We start from the raw sequence: 24,236 nt of genomic DNA, 5'->3' as shown, positions 1-24,236 counted from the left end.
GCCTGAATTCAGGGATCTTGTACTTGGGACATATTCTTTCTAGATAGGCAAATAAGGAGCAGGCCTGTGATTTCTATTCCTAGGAAGGAAACTCTGCCAGAACAAATAACTGCCCCCTTTTCTGCACTTGAGTTTGAAAGTTGCCTTAGGCACTGAAACATTAACTTGCTAGGATCATACTGCCAGTCTTAGAACCCAGGCTTAACTGATTCTGGGACCAGCTCTGTACACTATATATCCCATTGTTCCCCATTCCTGAAATTACATAAGCCTTTTTGAGACTTACCTCCGTAATGATTTTATTATTTATATACCAGACATCAAAGTGATACAGTGGATAGTGTACCAGAGTAGAAAGATAATTGCATTTGAATACTGCCCCAAACATAAACTGTGTGACCCTGTGCAAGCCATATTATCCCCATAAGCCATGGTATCCTTATCTGTAAAATGGGAATCATAAAAGCACCATTTTTTGTGGCTTTTAGTCATGTCTGACTTTTTGTAACCCCATTTGGGGTTTTCTTAGCAAAGATACTGTAGTGATTTGCTGTTTACTTATCTAGTTCATTTTACAGATGAAGAAATTAAGACATAGAGTTAAGGATTAAGTAAGTGGCCCAGGGTCATTCACCTAATAAGTGTCCACGTTGGGATTTGAACTCAGAAAAATGAGTGTTCCTGACTCCAGGCCTGGCATTCTATCCACCCCAACACCTAATTGCCCTTAAAAGCACTTACCTCACAGAATTGTTGTTAGGATCAAATGAGATAATATACATAAAAGTGCTTTGCATACTTTAAAATAGCTATATAAATGACAAGCTATTGTTATTGGTATTAGAAAGGTTTATATTCATTAATTTATATGAGCCTTTTTTGAAGCTGACTTCCATAATAAATTTATGTATACTCTATCCCGATGACAACTATAGGTACTGAATAGGGAATTAAAATAGCTGGATTAAATAATTCATGATAGGCCATTATGTACTTTATAATGCATATTATACCATATAGCAATGTAAAGGATCTAAAAATAACTAATTTTATTTAGAGCTAATTTCTAGTCTTTTAAAAGGTCTATTTACATATGAGAAATGTAGTAGCATCTTTAGTTATGAGAGGAGAAAAACTTCCTTTCCAGATTGGGGATCCCCTGGTTTCTGTTTACAACTCAGGCTCGTTCAACATTATTCATCTTTTCATCCCCCATTATGAGCTCTTGTGTGATGTCAGTTGTAAAGTTGGGTAAAGCCAGAGAGTCAGTCCTCAAGAAGAAGGGGCTGATTAAATCAAGGTATTGCCCCAATGAATCCCAACATACTTAGGCCAGTGGAGCCTCAGAGAGATGAAACAGGTAAGCCTGGTCATCAACCCCACACCTCTCCACATGTTGAGTGTTTTTTTTTTTTTTAATACTTAGTTTTTTGCATGTGTTTTGCTCCCCAGCAGCTTTAGTGGTGGTCTCATGTGTTTTCCTAATACTTTTAAACTTCCTGATTTTCTTCATTTGCTTCATTCTTAAAAATATGTTTTTCTGTATTTATCTAGATAGACCAACTCCGAGTTATTCTGTTCCCACTGAAACCACCTCCCAGGATGCTGCACGCTGTCATAGCCCTGAAGATACAGGTGAGTATTGTACTGGTCCAATTTAGAAACTTCTAAGGTTACTTCCACAAAAGCAGAGCCTAGCACTTCCAGAATCTCATGTAAGTAGAATTTTATATTTGTCTTTATTTTTTAAAAATACACAATTATTGAAATATACATAAATACATCCATGACTTTGATCTCAAACCCACTTTTTGTAAAAGTCATATTAATTTCTCTTCGCTAATATTCAAATTACTGTTTATTTCTACTCCTTCCCTTAATTCAAAGTTCTTTTAGCATTTTTCTCTCAGGTTTCAAGGATTGAAGGAACCATTGTTTCACCATTTCTTGACCTTCCAATCTTACGCTTTATTAATTATCTCAATAGTGGGGCTATTGGTTGGTGTTCTTCATTCTTGAAGGTCCAAAATGACATCACTAAGTTAGAGTGCCTGCCAAAGAGTAAGCACTTGATAAATGCTTGGTGATCAATTGATTGATTGAACCATCCTAGACTGTCTGACCATAAATCTGATGCTGCTGGCATTCTTCCACACTGCTGTATACTCAACTGCTAAGCTGATGTTTTGTTTTGTTTTTTTCCCAGTTGTATAGCAATTCTGCCTTTTAAAAAAAAAGTGCCATGAGAATCTGGTTAGTAGGGAGTACCTCACATGGTATCTCTCTCCATAGAAAAGGAGATGTGATAACCTGCATCTGGGATATCGGAGGAGAAAGAGTTAGGAAAGTATCCTGGGGAGGCTGTGGAACTTACTGAGACCACTTCTGTTTAGTTTACCATGTGGTGAATGGGAAATAATTGACTATAGGGATATCTAAAAATAAGATCAATTTATCGTTGGCTTTGAAAGGATATGCTCTAAAACAGAAAGCCAGAGGGCAAAATCAGTTCCAGATTATATTGTTGTGTATCACAAGTAGGGAACAGCATCTTTGGATTTCTTACTTTTTGGAGGCTGATCGTTTAAAGCTTATTCATTCTGTGTTTTGCTTGAAATATAGGTCAAGATACAGTAGATGCAAAAAATAATGATGACTCCTCACAAAGTTCTGATGACAAATTATTAGAAACTACAATTGATGATGAAAAACACCATGATAAATTTGTTGGGAAAAACGTTGCACCATTGGAGTTAATGACAGAGGTAAATTTTACTTATACATTATTATATATTTGAAAGTCATGATGTTACATCTTCCCAATTTTCAAAACTACCCAAATAGACATTTACCTGACTATCTTTGGGATCCACTTCCAGATTCTTCTCAAAGTCTACCTGGGCAGCACTAATTGAGGAAGGGCCTCAGGGCAAAGCTGGAGTTAATGCTTCAACAACTATGCTTCCTCTGACTAAGATTGCCTTGGGATGCATTATGAGGAACATCAACATGCCCTTAACCCTCTGCTCATCTCAAATTCCTATCTAGAATTTAAAGCCCAATTCAGATTTATTTTTTTTTTTGCAACTCTATAATGTGCTTGTGTTATATTTTGTATTATAGTTGTCTTATCTTATAGTTTGTGTTTTCCTACTAGACAAACTCCCTGTGAGTTAGATATGATATCTAAAGTGGGAGAGGTAATGAGTAAGATAAAAAAGGAGGAGACATGAAGTATATTTAGTATCTTTTCCTGCTTGTTTTTTTTTTTAACTTCTTTCCCCCTAACATCAGTTAACAAATAATACCTTATTTGTGAAACTTGAATCCAGGCACCATGATATGCTAAATACTTCAGTACAACTTTTATTGACACAGCACTCCTTCACTTAATATCTTAAGATGAAACAGCAAATTAGGACACAAAACTTGTATGAAAATTAATGAATATTTTGTTGGGGAGAGAGAAGATGATTCCTCCTCCCATTTTTTTTTCCAGGTTGAACAGCTAGATCCAGGATCCCAGATCTAGAGTAAGGAGGGTACCTTAAAACTTATTTAATCCAAAAATCATTACACTATTAAGATAAAAGTAGAAAGGAGGGAGATTATCCAGGTATAAAATGGCAAAGCCCCATGAGATTTGACCAGAGGTCTCTTAACTCCACTTCCAATACTTTTTTCCCCTTTATATAACTACCCTACCTGTAAAGGAATGAAATATACTTACTTTGTATGTTTGTCTAATTGTTTTTATTCACAATATTTAACACTTTTTTTTGGGAAAACTAGACTCATGAATCAACCCATTTACTAAATCATTTGGGGTTAAAAATTAAATATGAACACTGTTTTTGTTTTTACCGTCATCATATAATATGTCTAAGCTGCAAGAAAGGTAAAGTAATGAAAAGTTGGCTTAGCTACTAATTCACTTGTGTCTTCAGGAAAATTAGAATTTATAATGCATAGTTTTTATGTATGAAATTAAGAAAATTTTTCTTAAAACTAGATGGTTTTTGAAGTGTTCTGAAATTCCTGGATGAAAGATTAAATAGAAACAAAATATTACCTTCCTTGCTTTTGTTATCATAGAAACTTGAAAAGTATTACTAAAGCAGTCAGTTTGGGGGACTTCAAGAAAGCCTCTTCCCTTATTCTTAAAAAATTAAGATCAATAATAGAGAAAAAGTGCTCTAAATCCCTACTGATCTGTAAGGTTCTGGTTTAGCTTTCTGGAGGTCTTGGAACCAGCCTCTGTTTCAGCAGAATAATCACCACAAGAATAGCCAGGGATAAAGTCCAAAAGTCTTTATTGTCTCCTTCACAGTCTGTCTCCTTGCCTAGGGCCCAAGCTAGCTTTCTGGTCTCAGTGAGGGAAACAGGAGAGCCACCACCAGGCTGATGAAGATGAAATGTCTCTCCCAGTCCAAGTGTTTGAGCTTCAGCTTATATACTCTATTACAACTACATCATTACAGTATACTGAGTATAAACCAATCATTATATCACTAGGGAACCATTATTTGTTGTAAGATTAAATCAATCATACTGAACTAGAGAACTCACACGCTAAACTAGATAATCATTGTCTTATCAATTCCACTGAGTTAACACCTTGTTTAAATAAATCATACTGACCCTTAAGTATATTTCTCCAAAGTTCCTGCCCTTTACATTGATCAGAGAAATGCAAACTAAGACAACTCTGAGATACCACTACATACCTCTCAGATTGGCTAAGATGACAGGAAAAGATAATGATGAATGTTGGAGGGGATGTGGGAAAACTAGAACACTGATACATTGTTGGTGGAATTGTAAATACATCCAGCCATTCTGGAGAGTGATTTGGAACTATGCTCAAAAAGTTATCAAACTGTGCATACCCTTTGATCCAGCAGTGTTTCTACTGGGCTTATAGCCTAGAGAGATCTTAAAGGAGGGAAAGGGACCCATCTGTGCAAAAATGTTTTTGGCAGTCATTTTTGTAATGGCTAGAAACTGGAAACTGAGGGGATGTTCATCAGTTGGAGAATAGCTAAATAACTTATGGTATATAAATGTTATGAGATGTTATTGTTCTATAAGAAACAATCAGCAGGATGAATACAGAGGCCTGGAGAGACTTACATGAACTGATGCTAAGTGAAGTGAGCAGAACTAGGAGATCATCATACACGGCAACAATAAGATTATATGATGATAACTCTGATGGACATGGCTCTCTTCATCAATGAGATGATTCAAACCAGTTCCAGTTGTTCACTGATGAAAAGAACCATCTACACCCAGAGAGACGCCTGTGGGACCTGAGTGTGGTTCATAACATAGTATTTTTACTCTTTTTGTTGTTGTTTGCTTGCATTTTATTTTGCTTTCTCTCTTTTTTTAACTGGTTTGATTTGATTTTTCTTGTGTGGCACGATAATTATACAAATATGTATGCATATATTTCTATCATGTTTAACATATATTGGACTACTTGCTATCTTGGACTACTTGGTAGGGGAGGGCATGGGGAAAAGAAGAGGATATTGGAACACAAAGTTTTGCAAGGACTAATGTTAAAGAATTGTCCACACATACTGTAAATAAAAAGGTTTAATTTAAAAAAAAAAATAGAGGTTCAGTAATACTAAATTAAAATAACACTTTATTCTTAACATATTATTTAAAGAATTGAATGTGATTATATTGAAGCATATTACTAAAATGTAGCAAAATGAATTCCTATACTATTGACTTCTTAAACTTTCAACTTTGCTTCTTTATAATTCAAAAAAAAAATGGATGATGTCAATTTCTAGGTTTAATGAAAAAATGTATGGTTGCTAAAATTGTACTTAACAATTAAGTCCTTTTGTACTTATTACACTTGCCATACATTTTGGAGAATAAAATAAATGCACTCCAGTGAGAAGTTTTCTAATGCCATCTTTCCTGATTCTTGATGTGCCTGCTTCTTCATCAACGAAGTTCTTCATTGCACAAATCTGCTTAGTTCTCAGAAACAAAAAGAAAATTATTAAATGTTAATAATTATATCATTTAGGTTTTGATGATTAAATATGGAAAAAATCCTAAAATATTTTCTTGTCAAGATAGATTACCACCACATCCCTACTATGAAATTTTATAGGGAAAAAAGAACATTTTTCCATTAAAAGTAATAATTTATTTTAAAAAGTGATAGGAAAAATCTGTAATTGAATCCACATTACTTGAAATCATAATTATATACATTTTGATCATCATTTCCAGCTCAATAGAATATACAGTATGAATTCAAGTAATCTGACCACTTCAGAAGATTTATTATTCTAACTAATCAGGACCCATCTGTTACTTATGCCTATGCTAATGATTTTTTTTTTATTTAGTGGTTGGAAGGAGGATGTTAAAATGGAACTTCTTTGAAAAAGATTCCTTTAAGTAGTCTTCATTTATATAAAGGAACTAAATTACTCATCACACAAGATCCTTAAACTATGATAGGAGTGTTGCCTTTTTTTCAAAGAAGGGTATATAGAGAACCCCAGAGATTCTACTAAAAAGCTATTAGAAATAATTCATAATTTTAGCAAAGTAGCTGGATACAAAATAAATCCCCATAAATCCTCAGCATTTTTATTCATCACCAACAAAATCCAACAGCAAGAGATACAAAGAGAAATTCCATTCAAAATAACTGTTGATAGCATAAAATATTTGGGAATCTATCTACCAAAGGAAAATCAGGAATTATATGAGCAAAATTACAAAAAACTTTCCACACAAATAAAATCAGACTTAAATAATTGGAAAAATATTAAGTGCTCTTGGATAGGCCGAGCGAATATAATAAAGATGACAATACTCCCTAAACTAATCTATTTATTTAGTGCTATACCAGACTTCCAAGAAAATATTTTAATGATCTAGGAAAAATAACAACAAAATTCATATGGAACAATAAAAAGTCGAGAATCTCAAGGGAATTAGTGAAAAAAAATCAAATGAAGGTGGCCTAGCTGTACCTGATCTAAAATTATATTATAAAGCAGCAGTCACCAAAACCATTTGGTATTGGCTAAGAAATAGATTAGTTGATCAGTGGAAAAGGTTAGGTTCACAAGACAGAATAGTTAACTATAGCAATCTAGTGTTTGACAAACCCAAAGATCCTAACTTTTGGGATAAGAATTCATTATTTGATAAAAACTGCTGGGATAACTGGAAATTAGTATGGCAGAAATTAGGCATGGACCCACACTTAACACCATATACCAAGATAAGATCAAAATGGGTCCATAACCTAGGGATAAAGAACGAGATTATAAATAAATTAGAGGAACATAGGATAGTTTATCTCTCAGACTTGTGGAGGAGAAAGAAATTTGTGACCAAAGATGAACTAGAGACCATTACTGATCACAAAATAGAAAATTTTGATTATATCAAATTAAAAAGCCTTTGTACAAACAAAACTAATGCAAACAAGATTAGAAGGGAAGCAACAAACTGGGAAAACATCTTCACAGTTAAAGGTTCTGATAAAGGCCTCATTTCCAAAATATATAGAGAACTTGACTCAAATTTATAAGAAATCAAGCCATTCTCCAATTGATAAATGGTTAAAGGATATGAACCGACAATTTGATGATGAAATTGAAACTATTACTACTCATATGAAAGAGTGTTCCAAATCACTATTGATCAGAGAAATGTAAATTAAGACAACTCTGAGATACCACTATACACCTGTCAGATTGACTAAGATGACAGGAAAAAATAATGATGAATGTTGGAGGGGATGCGGGAAAACTGGGACACTGATGCATTGTTGGTGGAGTTGTGAATGAATCCAACCATTCTGGAGAGCAATCTAGAATTATGCCAAAAATTCTGTGCATACCCTTTGATCCATCAGTGTTACTTCTGGCTTATATCCCAAAAAAATATTAAAGAAGGGAAAGAGATCTGTATGTGCCAAAATGTTTGTGGCAGCCCTGTTTGTAGTGGCTAGAAACTGGAAATTGAATGGATGCCCATCAACTGGAGAATGGCTGGGTAAATTGTGGTATATGAATGTTATGGAATATTATTGTTCTGTAAGAAATGACCAGCAGGATGAATACAGAGAGGCTTGGAAGACTTACATGAACTGATGCTAAGTGAAATGAGCAGAACCAGGAGATCATTATACACTTCAACAATGATATTGTATGAGGATGTATTCTGATGGAAGTGAATTTCTTTGACAAAGAGACCTAACTCAGTTTCAATTGATAAATGATGGACAAAAGCAGATACATCCAAAGAAAGAACACTGGGAAATGAATGTGAACTATTTGCATTTTTGTTTTTCTTCCCGGGTTATTTTTACCTTCTGAATCCAATTCTCCCTGTGCAACAAGAGAACTGTTTGGTTCTGCAAACATATATTGTATCTAGGATATACTGCAACATATCTAACATATATAAGACTGCTTGCCTTCTAGGGGAGGGGATGGAGGTAGGGAGGAGAAAAATCAGAACAGAAGTGAGTGCAAGGGATAATGTTGTAAAAAAAAATTACCCTGGCATGGATTCTGTCAATATAAAGTTATTATAAAATAAAATAAATATAAAATAAATAAATAAATGTTTAACATGTATTGCTCAACCTGCCATCTAGGGGAGGAGAAGGGGAAGGAGGGAAAAAATTGGAACAAAAGATTTTGCAATTATCAATGCTGAAAAATTACCCATGCATATATCTTGTAAATAAAAAGCTATAATAAAAAATGTAATCCTCTAAAAAAAAACAAAAAAAACAAAGAAGGGTATATATGTCTATCATGACAACACTTTTGTAATAAAAACTCAAGCATGTGGAACTTTTAAAAATTTTAAATAGTTTATTTTTTCTAATAACATGTAAAAACAATTTTTACATTTATTATTTTTTAATTTGAGTTCCAAATTCTTTCTCTTACTTTCCCCCTGTAATATAATATGAAGTCATAATTAGTCTAATCCATAACCAAGAATTCTTTCTACAAATGAAGGGAAGTTCAACCTTTTTAGAAGACCTCAAAAGAAGGGAATTCTTGACCTATAGAGGCAAGCCTTTTCACTTTCTGTTTGCCCTATTTGTTGGAATTATTTCCTTACAACAGGACCAAATTTATCTCTTTGCAAATTCTACATATTATTTCTCTACAATCAAGCAGGATGAATCTTATACTTCTTTTATGGTATAGCGCACTGAATACTTAGACAATTATCATTTCCCATCCCTGGGTATTTGTAGTAACATTTCTAGGTCATTCACTTTTGCCATTTTAGTTGCCTCTTCTCTGAATGTTTTTTAGTTTATCAATGAGCTCTTAGAATATGATACTCGGAACTGAATACAAAACTCAAGTTTTAGTATGAGCAGTGTAGACTACAGTGGGACTATCACTGCCTTTTTCCTGGCAACCATGCTTCTTAATATAGCCTCAACTCACTCTACTCATTGAGCTTGCAAATTAGCTAAAACTTATATAATTATTCCTTTCATATTGGGAAGATATATGGTGTCCCCTAGATCTGGAAAATCCATGTAAACATTTTTGGACCTCTTTTTGTACCAAAGAAATCTGAATTTTTTATTTTTCTTTTATGAGATGTTTACAGTTTCTTATTGTAAAATTTGGGTTAAGTGTTTGGTCATAGGTTCTGCATCATTTGCTGGCTTTTTAAAGTGTCATCTGTGGCTTTTGCAAAACTCCAAAAAATCTCATTTAATTTCTTATGCTGACTCCTGATATATCAAAACTTTGATAGGGAAAGTTGCCATGTGGAAGGAGTACCTTGTTTTTAGACCAGCTGCTGGATACATACTTCCTTCTTCATATCTTGTAAGATGAAAAAATTGATATTTTTAATCCCCATATAAGATAGTACATTTATTATTATTATTATATTTATTAATGAAATTCCATGTCATTAAATTCATTTCAGTTTTCTAATCTATCAATATATTGATATCCTTACTCTACCATCTACGATACTATCTATTCCTCTTCCTTAGATTGTGAGCTCCTTGAAGGGCAGATACTGTCTTTTTTTTTTTAACTAGGTAAAGATTTCAGTAATATTTTTTCAAACTTTAATTATATCCTTGTTCAGTGTGGTTAAGCTGAAAAGAATGAATTGTGTTTAAGCAATAAATGAAAAGGATTTCAGTATTCAGTGGCCTTCAAAATGCTAGAAATCTAATTCTCCAGATCCATAAACCAGAGAGAGAGAGAGAGAGAGAGAGAGAGAGAGAGAGAGAGAGAGAAGCCACATGATAATAAAAGAACACCTTCATATAACTTTTTGAAGTTTTAACTTTTAAAAGTTGATACTCAAATTTATTTTGCCCTGTTATTAGAAGTCTCATCAACATTCCCAGTGAAATCTAGAAGTTTATTAACATCTTCATCAATAGAAATAGTAAACATATTTGTAGTCAATGATGCCTAAACTTTGATTCTTAAAGTGGATCACTATTCCCTGGTTGATAAACATGATTACTTCTTCAGTTCCATAAATATTGGCACTTCTAGGAAAACTGAAAGTTCTTATATATTATTGCTATTTGAAGTGTTTTCTTTCTCCAAGTAGTTCCTTTCCCACCAAAATATACTTGTCCCTGAAGTTTGGCAAGTTTCTCTGGTTCTTAATTGTTTCTTTCATCTTGCTCTGAAAAGGAAATAGAACTGTGCAGATGATCAGAGGTAATTCTCAAGTTTAAGGGTAGACGGGCTAAAAGATAGGAGAATCCTTTTAGAAACCGAAGTGATGTCTGCCTCCAGGAAGTGTCTTTTGCCTCTTATTTTATTCCTAGCATCATTGCCTGGAAAGATAAGTACTTGATAATACATACTTACTCTTTGACTGACTTTGTATCATCTGCAGATTTCATAAGGATGTCATGTATCCCTTTTCCCAATCAAAGATAAAAATGTTAACAGTGGAGCCTAGTACAGAATGTTGAGGAATTCCACTGGAGACCTCCTTCTAAGTTAATATTGAACAATTAATATTCTTTGAGTCCATTCTCTAATTCTTTCAGCTAATTCTGAATCCATATAATTATATAATTGTTCAGCTCATAGCACTATATTTTTGTTACAAGAATATCAGAAGACTAAATTTAGTCAAATACTTTGTCAAAATCTAGTAAAATGTATCTACATCTTTCTCCTGATCCACCAATTAGTAATTTACCTATCAAAATAAAATTAGTCTGGAATGACCTATTTTTATATATAGTCATGCTGGCTCTTTGGGATTACATATCCATTTTTAGATATTCACTAACCACTGCTATTATAAAATAAATGTTATAGGATTTTGCTAGGAATCGTAGTCATATTTATTAAATGATTCCATTTTCTCTCTCTCTTTTTAATTAGGACATTTATTCTTCCTTAATCTTTGAATACCTCTCCCATTAGTGGTTCATCAATTACTCCTATCAATTCTTTCTGTACCTGAGGATATAGTTCATCTGAACCATATAACTTGAACTCATTCAATGCCACTAAGTGTTCTGTTAATACTTTTACATACTTACTTTGTATATCAATTATTTCTTGGCCATTTTTGTTCTGTCCTTTCTGATTCATTTTTTTAGTTCATAATATACTTCTAATTTTTCAGCCACTGGAAATGATAATAAAAATAGCTAACAGGTAGTCAATAGATAGAGAAGTAAAGAGATAATTAAGTACTTTTTTCTGAAGAAGTAAATTGTTAAAAAAAAAAAAAAAACCTCTTTTGTTCAACTATGTGCCAACAAAACTGATAAATAACATTGATGAAGACTTATACAAATATAAAATTGCCATTTAAATAGAATAATAAATAAAGAATTTAAATAAACATACATCAAAAAAAGAATTGAATAAAACCATAAATGAGCTTCTAAAGAAAGAACCACAGAAAAGAAGGCCCAGATGAATATACAAGTGAAAGAACAATGAACTCATGCTCTACTGTTTGCAAAAATAAAGAAGGCAGGCTACCTAAGTATTTCCCTATTTTAAGACAGATATGATCCTGATACCCAGGGTGAGAGAAACTCCTTAGCAGAAAACTGGAAAATAAGAATCAGTGACTCTACCTTCTCTTTGATGTTAGTCATTATCTTATCTCCTCATAGCTTCCTTTGATCCTCCTTTTCTCACCAGTTTTGGCTTTCAAAACGCTTTTTTAAATTTTTCCATAGTTTTCCTCCACCTGAGGAATTCCTTTCCCTTGCAATTCTGATACACACTTAAAGAACCACATCATGTCTTTGTATTTATTTTGCTAACTGACCCTGCTTCCATTTTCTATACCTGGCTTTTAAAAAAACTAAGCTCTGTGTGTGTGTGTGTGTTCCCTATGAAGCCATGTTGGTCTCTTCAGAGAAGCCCCCTTTTTCTTCCTCATTGTAATTGTTTTTCTTTCTTCAGGCTTCACTATTGGGAGCTTGCTATCCCACCTCGGTTGACTTCTATAAAAAAAATATTTTTCTCCTCTGAAGTCTTTAAAATCTTTTCTTCCAAAATCTATCCCTAGTAGAAATTTATGTTTTCCTTTTTCATATCACAAACTCAAGAAAAGGAGAGAAGTCACTTTATTGTAATCATACTCAACAGCAAGCATTTATTAAGCACTTACTATGTGCCAAACCTTGCACCTAAGGGCTGGGAATACAGAGAGGCAAAAGCCAGGGTTCATATCTCTTAGGGAGCTCACATTTCTAAGAAAGGACAGGGTATGGCAAACAACAAATACACAAAATACATACAATGTAAATGGAAAGTAATCTTTAAGGGAATGTTCTGGGTGAGTTTAGAGAGAGGTGCACTAGGCAAAATCTTTTTCAGAGAGTAGAATTGGAGGCAACTCAGGAGGGGAAGACAGCATGAAGAAAGGCTCAGGTGGGAAGATAGAGTAGTATTTGTGGAATGGACAGCACTGCTGGATTGTAAAATGTGTAAAGACCCTGACAAAGAAACTGGGAAGGTTCCTCTCAAGGTTCCCACTCTTCTCCCTCCAGCAATTGGTTCCTTCTGGTTGATAAGATTCAAATCCAAAAACAAAGTTTCTTTTGTGGGTTCCTTTGCATTTTGAAGGCTAAAAATTGTCATTAAGACAAGTCCTAAAATTATTAGCTGCTCTGCTTTTAAGAGAGAGCAACTTCAGCAGATGTCTGGGTAATTTAAGCCCTCATCATGGTTATATCATTCCTCTTTGCCAGGTTTGTGGTCTGTTTTCCAAGCTCCTCGTTTACTTCCTTTCTCAGTCCAGATTGTCTATTGAATTCCCTTTTCAACAAAATTACTTCTGTTTTGTGCCTTCATCAGTCTTCACCCAAATGTTCTCAACCATGCTTCCCCATTCAGGTTCTTGGATTTCCTTACTTGAATTTATCTTCTTAAAATACAGTGTTATTTTATCTTTTATGTGTTCTAATTATCTATTAACCATCTAATGTTTTAGGGGCCTGCCTTTCTTTTGATCCTTTAACACTAGAAGACAAGCAGGTATCAGAAATATGTTAGATCTCTGCAACAGATTGTAAGGTTCATGAGAATAGAGATCACATCTTACTCATCTTTATCTCCCACAAACATAATGTATAGCATACTGTTTATACATTTTAAGTGCTTAATAAATGATGATTCAATAAATTAATAATTTATTTGTGGTTCTTCCTAAAAGACTTTTTGTATGGTTCTGCAAGCCTACATTTATTCCAACTATTTTCATCACAATTCTACATAATTGAAAGTAAATTATGGATTAAAAAATGAAGTGCTAAAACTATACTAAATCAATTTGATTTTGCTGGAGAATAGTAATGAATTTTTTCCTTGGTAGCATCAAAGTCCCCAGAAGTATGAGTCCTGTTCTTATACAGCAAAAACTATAGTATGTTTTTTATCTACTGTACTTTATCCTATTTACTCCATGGAGCTCCTCCCTCAATGGAGGGAGAAGAGTTGAATTTGAAAGACCTTCTCTGAAATCCTGCTTCTCATATCTCATTGCTATGTGACTGTAAGCAAGTCATTTTAACTTCTCTTTACCTTCTGTAAGAAAATAATATCTATGACAGTTATGAGGGACAAATTGGATAATGAATATAAAATGCTTTTCAGGCTTAAAGTGCTTTCTTAAGACAGCTATTATTATTTTATTTGAAAGAGTTAAATCATAATAAGGCACTCAATAAATAGTTATTTGTTGATTAGGCACACTCCTAAATGATATGTATAAATAATGAATAGCTAAGAGAAGGGGTAATATATCTTATATTAAACTCTAAAATCTATTAATTATTTTTTTCTTTTAGTTCCTAAGAGCAGTAATGAGCCGAAACTATACTGTGGCAAAAAAATTATGTCAATTGAGTAAGTACAACTTTCTTATGGTTTTCTTTCTTTATTCCCTTCTTTCTTCTTTCCTTTCTTTTAAAAAATTTATTCCCCCTCCTTTGTCTTTTCTTTCTTTCTCTTTTCTCTCCTTGTTACTTTCTCACCTTTTTCTTGTCCCTTTTGGTCTCAACCTTGCCCAGACTGAAATGTAACAGCATCCAGCCAATAAGTAGAAAAGCAGGGGGAAAGTAGAGAGATACCTTAGAGGAGGAGGGAGGTTATAATGCCAAACTCACACAGAATGTCATCAGGAGGGAAATAAAAACATGGCTGATCTGGGCTCCTTTTTTGAATGGAGGTTTTGGGAAAGAAGAACTATGCTTCCAGTCCCAGGGAGGAAGAAGCCATTGGGGCAAAGGCCTTCATCCTATTGCCATGAGACATGAAAATTTGCATATATTCCATTTCCAAGTTGAGTTGGTTTACTTCTGCATAGTCCCCTAACCATATTGAGGATGGACACTATTATGGACACTCAATAATTTTTGGCCTACTACATTTCAGAAGTCTTGAGCTTAAAAGATCAAAATCAGCCTCAGTCTCCTAGTACCAGTAATTACAGTCATACTTTATTCTCTTTTATATTTCTAAATAAATAACTGTCAGATATAATTTTATAATAACAAATATTATTATCCAGATTTCCCATAAATTTAGATAAAAATAAATATAAAATTAATGAACACACACAATAGTTAAATAGAAGAGTATTTTGGGAGAGGGCACTGGCAATTGGGAGGACCAAAAAAGGCTTCATGATAGTGCCTGCACAGCATCTTAAAGGAAGGGAGTAGATTCCAGGCATAAATGAATGCAAAGGTGTTGAAAAAGAAAATGAAATTTCATGAGAGGAGAAAATAAAACAAAGGCCACTTTGAGCAGATTGCAAAATTCAGGAGAGGGAATAATATTCAAAAAGGCAATGTAATTTGGGGCTAGTTTCTGTAAGATTTCAAAAGCTAAACATGGGAGTTTATTTTAGAGACACCAGGAAGCCACTGGAGTTGATTGATTAGGGAAGTCACATGATCACATCTTCACTTAAGAAGTATTACTTTGGCAGTACAATATAAAATGAATTGGAAATGGTGAGAAAAGTGAAGATCCTAAAATAAAGTGAAGGCAGAGAAGGGATTAGATGCCCAGGATTGAGTGAAGTAGAAAGTCAGATTTGTCAATATCATGAATATATGGAGTAAAGAACAGTGAAGGATTCAAGGATTATAATGAGATGGCAAACTTGAGACACTGAAAGGACAAAAAAGTTTGGATGAAAGGTTTAGGGGGAAAAAACTCAGTTCAACTTTCCAATAGGCAATTTATAATCCTGGACAAAATTTAGGGGATACTGGGCAGCAGGATATGTACTTCTGGGAGTCATCAGTACACAGACATTAGGAATGTCTGTAGCACTGAATGATCAAGTGATTTGCTTAAAATAATAACCAGAATAGCAGAGGTATTGACTTGAATCAAGGTTCTCTGAACCCTATCCACTACCCCACAATGCCTCTTTTAATAATATACCAAGTCCTGTTAATGTTATCTTTGCAAGATTCCTTACATCCATCTATCCTATCCTCTTCCTGATATATCCAAGTACAGGTCTTCATCCATCTGGATATTACAGCAATCTTAAATAGCCTCCATTTTTATTTGTTCTGCCAACTGTTCTTCATACTTCTATCTTCCTTATTCATAAATCTAATAATACTAGTAATACCTGTTGAAGACCTTAGAGTTCAGTTCAGACTGACTCCTTTGGCTAACATTTAAGGGCCATCATGATCCTGTGCTACCCTTTTTCCCATCTTTAATACTCTACATGGACTTTGCACGCTAGCCAAACTTATTTGTATTAATGTTTTTTAAATGGGACTGGAAGTCAAAAGTTTCAGGTACCATTTGCATCTCTTTTGTTTATTTACTGTAAGACTTTGCACAAATCATTCTTGCCATTTCTTGGTATCTTCATTTGTAAAACAAGAGATTATAGGCTCAATTTTATCAGGGAGAGAGAGGAAGGGGGAGAGAGGGAAGATGGAAGTAAGGAGAAAGAGAGACAGAGATAGAGACAGACAAACACAGAGAGACAGAGACAGACATTGACTGATTTTGACTTCTCCTTATCACAGACAACTAAAGTCTCTCAAGTGGGAGAATTTGGGCTTTTCAATATTTACTTCATTACTCCTTTGATGGACCCAAGATCTCATTGGTACTATTATTCTTCCCTTTCCCAAAGCACATCAAAACCTATCTAGTCCTATCTCAGCCTAAGTGCTCTTTGTCTATATCTTTCCATAAAACTTCCTAAAACATTTGCCTATTACCCTGGAGTCCTCTTCTGAGTCTTTTTAATATTTCATGTATATAATGCAATATTAGGGATGTCGTCTATATTCCCTTTGGTTCAATTAACAAGTATTTATTAAATGCTTACTATTTATAAGGAACTGTGGTAGTCACATACAAATACTGAAAAACAAATTAAACCCTGCCCTCAAAGAGATTATGTTCTACTGAAAGTAATCAATATGGATTCATAATAGAAAATACATACAAATTAATCTGGGTAAATAAGTCAGGAAAGGCCTCATGTGGGGATAGCACTGGAGCTGAGCTTCAAAGGAATGAGGAATTCCAGAAGGCAGAGGTGAAGAGATAGGCATGTTGTGGGCAAAGGCAATGGAGGAGGGAAATGAAATAGCATTTACAGGCAAAAACATTTAGGACAGTTTCACTGGCACATAAAGTACATGAGAGTAACTAATATAACTCAAACTGGAAAAGTATAGTGGAGCTAAATTATAAAAGCTTCAAATACCAAACAAGACTTTTCTTGACCAAGAATCTGTGATTTCATTGGCATAAGGAATTTCCTGGCTGAGTAAACTCCAATGTGAGGCTATAATGTGAAGAAAACTTGTATTCTTAGGGCTCAAGAGCCCTGAGAAATTAAGTGCCTTTCCTAGGATCACACAGCCAGAATATGTCCAAGGCAGTCCTTGAATCCAGTTTACAATCACCTGAACTGGACCTAGTCCTACTCTAATATTCTTCTATAGCTCCCTGTCTCCTGATTCCTTCCCTCCTCTGCTTACCCCTACTTAACTTGACTCCATGAGTTGTTGTCCTCCATCTCTCCCTTCTCTTTTAAGCTCATTAAGAAAACTGACTGCACTAAATATATTGTACTTCTTTTCCTCTTACTTCTAAATTCTCAGCAATCTCATTTCTGATCTCCTGTCATTTAGTTTATCAGAAACTGTCTCCAAAAGTCCTCTCCAGTGATCTATTTTTTATTTAGCCTCTTATAGATGATGCATATTTGAAATTACAAAATTACAAAAAAATCATGCAGTTGGTATTTATAAAAATAAAGTGAAGGTCTATGTCTCACAAGATTGATGCTAATTTCCTTCCTGTCTCTGTCTGTCCCTTTTGCATCATTAAGATGAATGGAACTTGTTACTCCTCATGATGTAATATTATAAAATTGTGTTCTATTGCCAAAAATAGTTTTGTTTCCAAATACTGTTAAGTTCCTAATGTGACTTTTTCCAAATGTAAAGACTGAAAATAGCCTTTAACAAACATATCCATTTGGTGAGAATTTAATTTTCAATCTTTTTTCAAAAGTTTTTTTCTCTCAAATTAAAAACAGCATAATAGAATATTGAAAGTCTTAAAGTCTTTGGTTTGGTACATCTATCTGCTCTTGCATGGAGCTTTTGTGCATAGCCCACTGGGGGGCTTTCTACTAGGGAGAAAGGGCAATGAGATGATATTTTATGAGAGTTGAATCACACACATACCCCCAACATATGGACCAGGCCCATTTGGAATGCACAATATTTAATGGAAAAATGATTTCATTTTTATATGGGTGCACAAGAAAACTTTACCAGCAACAATCAACTGTTGTCCCCTGAGGCTGTTCAAGAGTTCCCTCTTACCTGTATGTGCCAAAATGTTTGTGGCAGCTCTGTTTGTAGTGGCTAGAAGCTGGAAAATGAATGGATGCCCATCAATTGGAGAATGGTTGAATAAATTGTGGTATATGAACGTTATGGAATATTATTATTCTGTAAGAAATGACCAGCAGGATGAATACAGAGAGGACAGGCGAGACTTACATGAACTGATGCTAAGTGAAATGAGCAGAACCAGGAGATCATTATATACCTCAACTATGATATTGTTTGAGGATGTATTCTGATGGAAGTGGATCTGAGCTAATTCAGTTCCAATTGATCAAGGATGGACAGAAGCAGCTACACCCAAAGAAAGAACACTGGGCAATGAATATAAACTGCTTGCATTTTTGTTTTTCTTCCCAGGTTATTTATACCTTCTGAATACAATTCTCCCTGTGCAACAAGAAAACTGTTCAGTTCTGCACACATATATTGTATCTAAGATATACTGTAACCTATTCAACATGTAAAGGACTGCTTGCCATCTGGGGGAGGGGGTGGAGGGAAGGAGGGAAAAATCGGAACATAAGTGAGTGCAAGGGATAATGCTGTAAAAAATTACCCTGGCATGGGTTCTGTCAATAAAAAGTTATTTAAAAAAAAAAGAAAAGAGGTCCCTCTTAGCAATAGAGGTTAGCTGCTTGGACATCACACTAAAGGAGTCTTTAGAGGATGGACCTGATATATGAGCTGGAGGCAATTGATTCTTAAAGGTTTCCTTCTCTTGGACCTACTTTTAGCTTTTTTGATTTATGCCACAAAGAGAGCCAGAAACACCTGGGCACCCAGGAAGGCAAACACCAGAATCATCTGTTCTACATCCTAATTATTCTTCCTGGAATGTCCCAGGGCCCCCCTTTCTCCAGGAAACAAAATTCTTACTTGGAGCCAATTGGTTTGAAAACTGGGTAAAGCCACTTTGTTCAGGTCAACTTGGTAGTAACTTTTGATGTTTCCAGAGATCATTGGGGCAATTTCATTTAGAGGCTGTAGTCTGGTGTGCAAGATAGCCGAGGGCAGATGGGAAGAACTTAGGCTTTGAGATCTCCTAAATGGGCCTCAAATAGTTTTGTACCAGTGATCTTTTAATTGCCAAATAGAATGGCCTTTTCCCAGTGTCCTCATCCTCCTTTGATCTTTCTTTAGCTCTGACTATTGTCCTTCATTCCTTCCTCCTGAATACTCTTATAAATATATTGGTGGATGCCTCCCAATTGTTCTCTTACCTGCCTTAATTTCTTATTCTCAGTCTTCTTTTACTGATCTTCATCCAAGCCCTAACCACAAGTGACCTCCACAATCTACTCTGGACCCTATTCTCTTTTTTTTCTCTATACTATTTCACTTATTTCATTAGCTCCTAGGGGGTTCAATCATCATCTCTATGAGTTGATTCCCACGTCTATATATCCAGTCCCATTCTCTCTTCTGAGAGCCAATTCCAAATTACCAACTTTCTTTTGGTCATCTTAAATCAGATGTCCTGTGGACAGACATACAAATTCTACATTCTCAAAAACAGAATTCACTCTCTTTTCTCCTAAAATTTCCCTCTCTTCCCAACTTTCCTCTTATTGTTGAGAGTACAACCATGCTCCTAGTTACTCCCAAACTCAGTTATCTTCAGCTTTTCCCTTAGATTTCCTCCATGTATCCACGTCATTTTTGTCTTTACATCTTCTATATGTATTTCCCTCTCTCTACTCAATACATTCTAGTCCAAGCCAACTCATCTCTCATCTGATCTTATGCAAGAGCCTTCTAACTGGCTTTTCTCAAGTATCTCCCCATCTAATCCAGCCTCCTCAGTTGCCAACGTGATTTTCAAAAAATGTAGTTCTCCCCATGCCATCCTTCTCCTTAGACTTCACTGGTTCCCTTTTAATTTCAGGATGATGAGGAGGAAGAAAAGAATATTGAGGAGGAGGAGGAGGAGACCAACAATAATAATAGCTAACATTTATGTAGCACATACTATGTGTTAGGCATATTATATTACTCATATTATCCCATTTGATCTTTAACTCCACCAGGAGAGGTAGATGCTATTATTACCCCTTTCTTACAAATGAGGAAATGGGGACATAGAGGAAGTGACTTCTCCAGGACCACACAGCTAGTAAGTGTCTAAAAGTTATATTTGAAGTCAACAAGCATAGTGGTCCACTTATTGCTTGTTACTCTCTCCAAACTCCTATTTTTGTTCTGACTGCCTCTTGTGTTTGTAATGGCTCTCCTCCTTTTAGTTTCTCTGCTCCTTCAAGATTCAACCTAAATCCTGTCTTCTGCTGGAAATTTTTCCAACATCCCTGTCCCCTACATGTTAATGTCTTTTGTTTGAGATTTTGTTTGAATAGCATTATACTACACATATAGATAGTTCTATATTTATCTATATCTATATGTATATATAAATATATATCATATACACATACAGAGAGAGCACTAAGTAGAGCTATAGTGGACAAGCGTGCTGGACATGAAGTCAAAAAACGCATTTTCCTGAGTTGGTCTAGTCTCAGGCACCTACCAGCTGGATGATCCTGGGCAAGTCACTTAACCCTGTTTATCTCAGTTTCCTTATTTGTGAAATGAACTGAGACGAAAATGTCTACTCTACTCCTGTATCTTTGCCAAGAAATCCCAAATGGGATTATTGAGAATTCGACATGATTGAACAATAATAAAAAAATCTCAATAGTGTCTTTCCTGGTTATAATGTAAGCTCCTTGAGAGCAAAGGCCTTTTTTGTATCCATAGTGTCTAGCACATAGTACTTAATAAATATATATTTACTGATTGCTGTCTTTGAGATGCTAGATTGTTGTATGAATAATATACCTTCCCCCAACTTTTGATAGATAAACAGCTTGTCAGATAGGAGAGGAAAGTGATTGTACACTGACCCCAAGCTCCATGCCAAGAGATAACATAACCCCTTTGCCTCTTCTATGATTAAAATAAGTAGCCTATTCTGTGTGGCATAATTATACCATTGAAAACATCATTTCAAGTCATTTATAAAATATTAAAGGTTATTTTTTTCTTTGTTTTATGGGTTTCCAAGGCTAAAGAAATTCATCAGCCTTCTGGTGATATCTCTCTCTAGTTAGCCAGATTGGTCATTGGAAAACAGTTTCAATCTGTTTTCAGATTGACACTCAAAATCTTTCAAGCATGATAAAACCATCAAGAGCTTATTGTATTCTGGAATAATTGTGAGGACTCAGGGTCACCTGCACACCTGAGGCATTAGAATAACAGTTTGTGGGAAGTTGTACTCTGCATAATTGAAAGAAAATTTCTATTTACATATTTGAGTAAAGAAATTTCAAGAGACTTTGAATTGTACTCAATATATCTCAGGTGTGTATTCCTTTATTATTCTTTTTAAAATCCGCATAATTGGGTTAGTAAATTGATAGTATCTTCTCCCTCAAGGAGTTTCTAATAAAAGACTTTCATAGTTTCCAGAAAATGAACACTGTCGATCCTGCCAGTGAAAGGTATAATTTAGTTGTAGAGTTCTGAGACTGTGCTATTTGCAAGGCTATATACTTGTATATACAAATATACAAGGCATACATATGAATATATGCCTGATGTTCTATCACTCCCCTGGAGGCCATGAAAATAAATAGTAAAAAGTAAGTTAAGGAAATTGTGAATGAGAGAAATAAAAAAATCCTGAGAAATAGACCAAAAAAAAAAAAAAAACCTATTTGAAAGGTCTCAAATGGGAGTGAGGAGGTGGGCTGTGTAAAAATATTTCTGAGCTATATGATGTTAGGAAATCAGCTTGCAACCTTAATAAAGGGGTTACAAGAAGTTGAATAGACTTTGGAAAATAATGGAAGCTAGAAGGGCCTGGCATGTTATGGTCCATAGGGTCATGAGGAATCAAACACAACTTAACTGAGCAACAAAAATGGCTTCATTAATAATGTTGACAAAAAGGATCTATGAGAGGAAAATAGTATTGATGGATCCACTAAAAAAGAAATTCTGGCACTTTAATTAGGGATCTGTATGAAAATGTATGCTGTCAGGATAGAGATAACAGAATGAATTAATCAAATATGTGGAAAAGCAGCAAGTGGGAGTATAAGAAGCATGGACATATGAAGTACAGGATAATGACCAAAGTTGACTTTAGATTTTCTTAATAAGTGAAAAGAAAAGTTCCATTACCTCTATATTGAGAAGACTACTTTTGACATGACATACCTATAATATCTGCTGCTAGAGAGGCAGAGTGCTGGCAAGACTTCTTGAGCTCAGAAGTTCCAAACTGCAGTATGCTAAAAGGGTGGGGTGTATTCCCTGAGTTTGGCATTAATATGGTGAGCATCTAGGAATGGGAAGTCACCAGGTTGTCAAAGGAGACCTGAAGCATCCTAAATAGGAAATAGATTAATGCTCCAATGCTAGTTAAAATGGGACAACACCTATCAGTAATCCTTGACTGTACTTCCAACCTAAGCAAGATTTTTTTTAAGTATTTTTAAAAACTTTCTTTTTAAACTGTGTATTTTATGTATTTGTTACATATATTTATGTATTTGTTAAATGTTTGCCAATTATACATAATATTTTAATATTTTCCCATTTACATATAAAACAATTTTGTCATTTGTTTTTAAATAAATAAATATAATTTAATTTTGCATATATTATATATACAATATATACATACATATACATAACCTATTTCTATCTAATGGTAGCCATCTCTAGGGTGGGAAGGGGAAAAAAGACATTTACATGATAACTTTATTATATATTTAAAAGGAATAGTAAGGTACAGTTTCATGTGCAATCTTTTTCATTATACTAGATTATGGAATTGTTTATTTTATTCCATAAATAAAAATTAAAAAACAAATTTACCATTTAAAAAAAATTGAGTTCCAAATTCTTTCCCTCTCTTCCCTCTCCCTGAGATAAGTAATTTTATATAAGTTATCATGTTTAAAAAATTAAAACAATCATTAAATTAAAAAAAGGTTTTTCTTCATTGTGTTTAAAGTTAGCAACAAAAGATGCTCAATTTCAGATAAATCAATGACCAAAAAAAAAGTAAATATTCCTACCTCCCCCAGTCTTATCTGCTAGCTAACTTGTTCTGCAGCTGGATTACATGCTGTTTGGGGAAAAGAAAAAGACTCTGTCCAAGAAATGTTTTGGATCCCAAATAATGAATGGAACCTGAGATTTTTGTGATTGATCATATTTGTTAGCTACTTCACCATAAAAATGTCATGAGAATTAATAAGGTCATAAAAGTAGAGTTATAAAAGTAAGGGGAGTTATTATTTGATTTGTTATTTATAGTTGTTATATTACTAGTTGTAGTTGTATGCAGTTTCATATTCATTGACAATTTAACTACATTTTTCTATGGGATGTCTATTTATTAAACACTTTGACCATTAATAATATAAATTCTCTTGTCAAATTTCAGTACTAATCTATGAACCAGAAAATCCTGAAGCCAAACAGTTTTCTTCACTGATTGAAGAAAAGTTGCTAATGGGTATTTTCAAAAATTTGAAACTACTTCTTTGTTTTATAACTAGTCATAGGGGGAGGAAGAGGAGGAGAGGAAGAAGGGAGGGAGGGGGAGAGGGAGAGGAGGAGAGGGAGAGGAGGGGGGAGAGGGAGAGAGAAGGGGAGAGGGAGAGAAAAAGAGAGACAGGGAGGGAGGGAGGAAGAGAGGGGAGAGGAGGGGGGGGAAGGGAGGAGAGGAGAGGGAGGGAGAGAGGGGAGAGGGAGAGAAAAGGAGGGAGAAGGGAGAAGGGAGGGAGAGAGGGGAGGGGGAGAGAAA

General features: G+C 34.6%; 1 protein-coding gene across 1 annotated transcript in view; it reads left to right on the top strand.

Moving 5' to 3' along the window:
- Positions 1-24,236, top strand: part of ERICH2 (glutamate rich 2) — a 118,591-nt gene that overhangs the window by 93,123 nt on the left and 1,232 nt on the right. The window contains exons 8-11 of the mRNA XM_051990667.1: positions 1,555-1,635; positions 2,623-2,765; positions 14,348-14,405; positions 23,874-23,945. Of these exons, the coding sequence (XP_051846627.1) occupies positions 1,555-1,635; positions 2,623-2,765; positions 14,348-14,405; positions 23,874-23,945 (354 nt within the window). The remainder of the gene's footprint in view (positions 1-1,554; positions 1,636-2,622; positions 2,766-14,347; positions 14,406-23,873; positions 23,946-24,236) is intronic.

Source organism: Antechinus flavipes, chromosome 3, assembly GCF_016432865.1.
Source record: "Antechinus flavipes isolate AdamAnt ecotype Samford, QLD, Australia chromosome 3, AdamAnt_v2, whole genome shotgun sequence".
Classification (NCBI taxonomy): Eukaryota; Metazoa; Chordata; class Mammalia; order Dasyuromorphia; family Dasyuridae; genus Antechinus; species Antechinus flavipes.
Note: the sequence above shows the minus strand (reverse complement) of the source record. Positions and strands in the feature narration are given on the sequence as shown.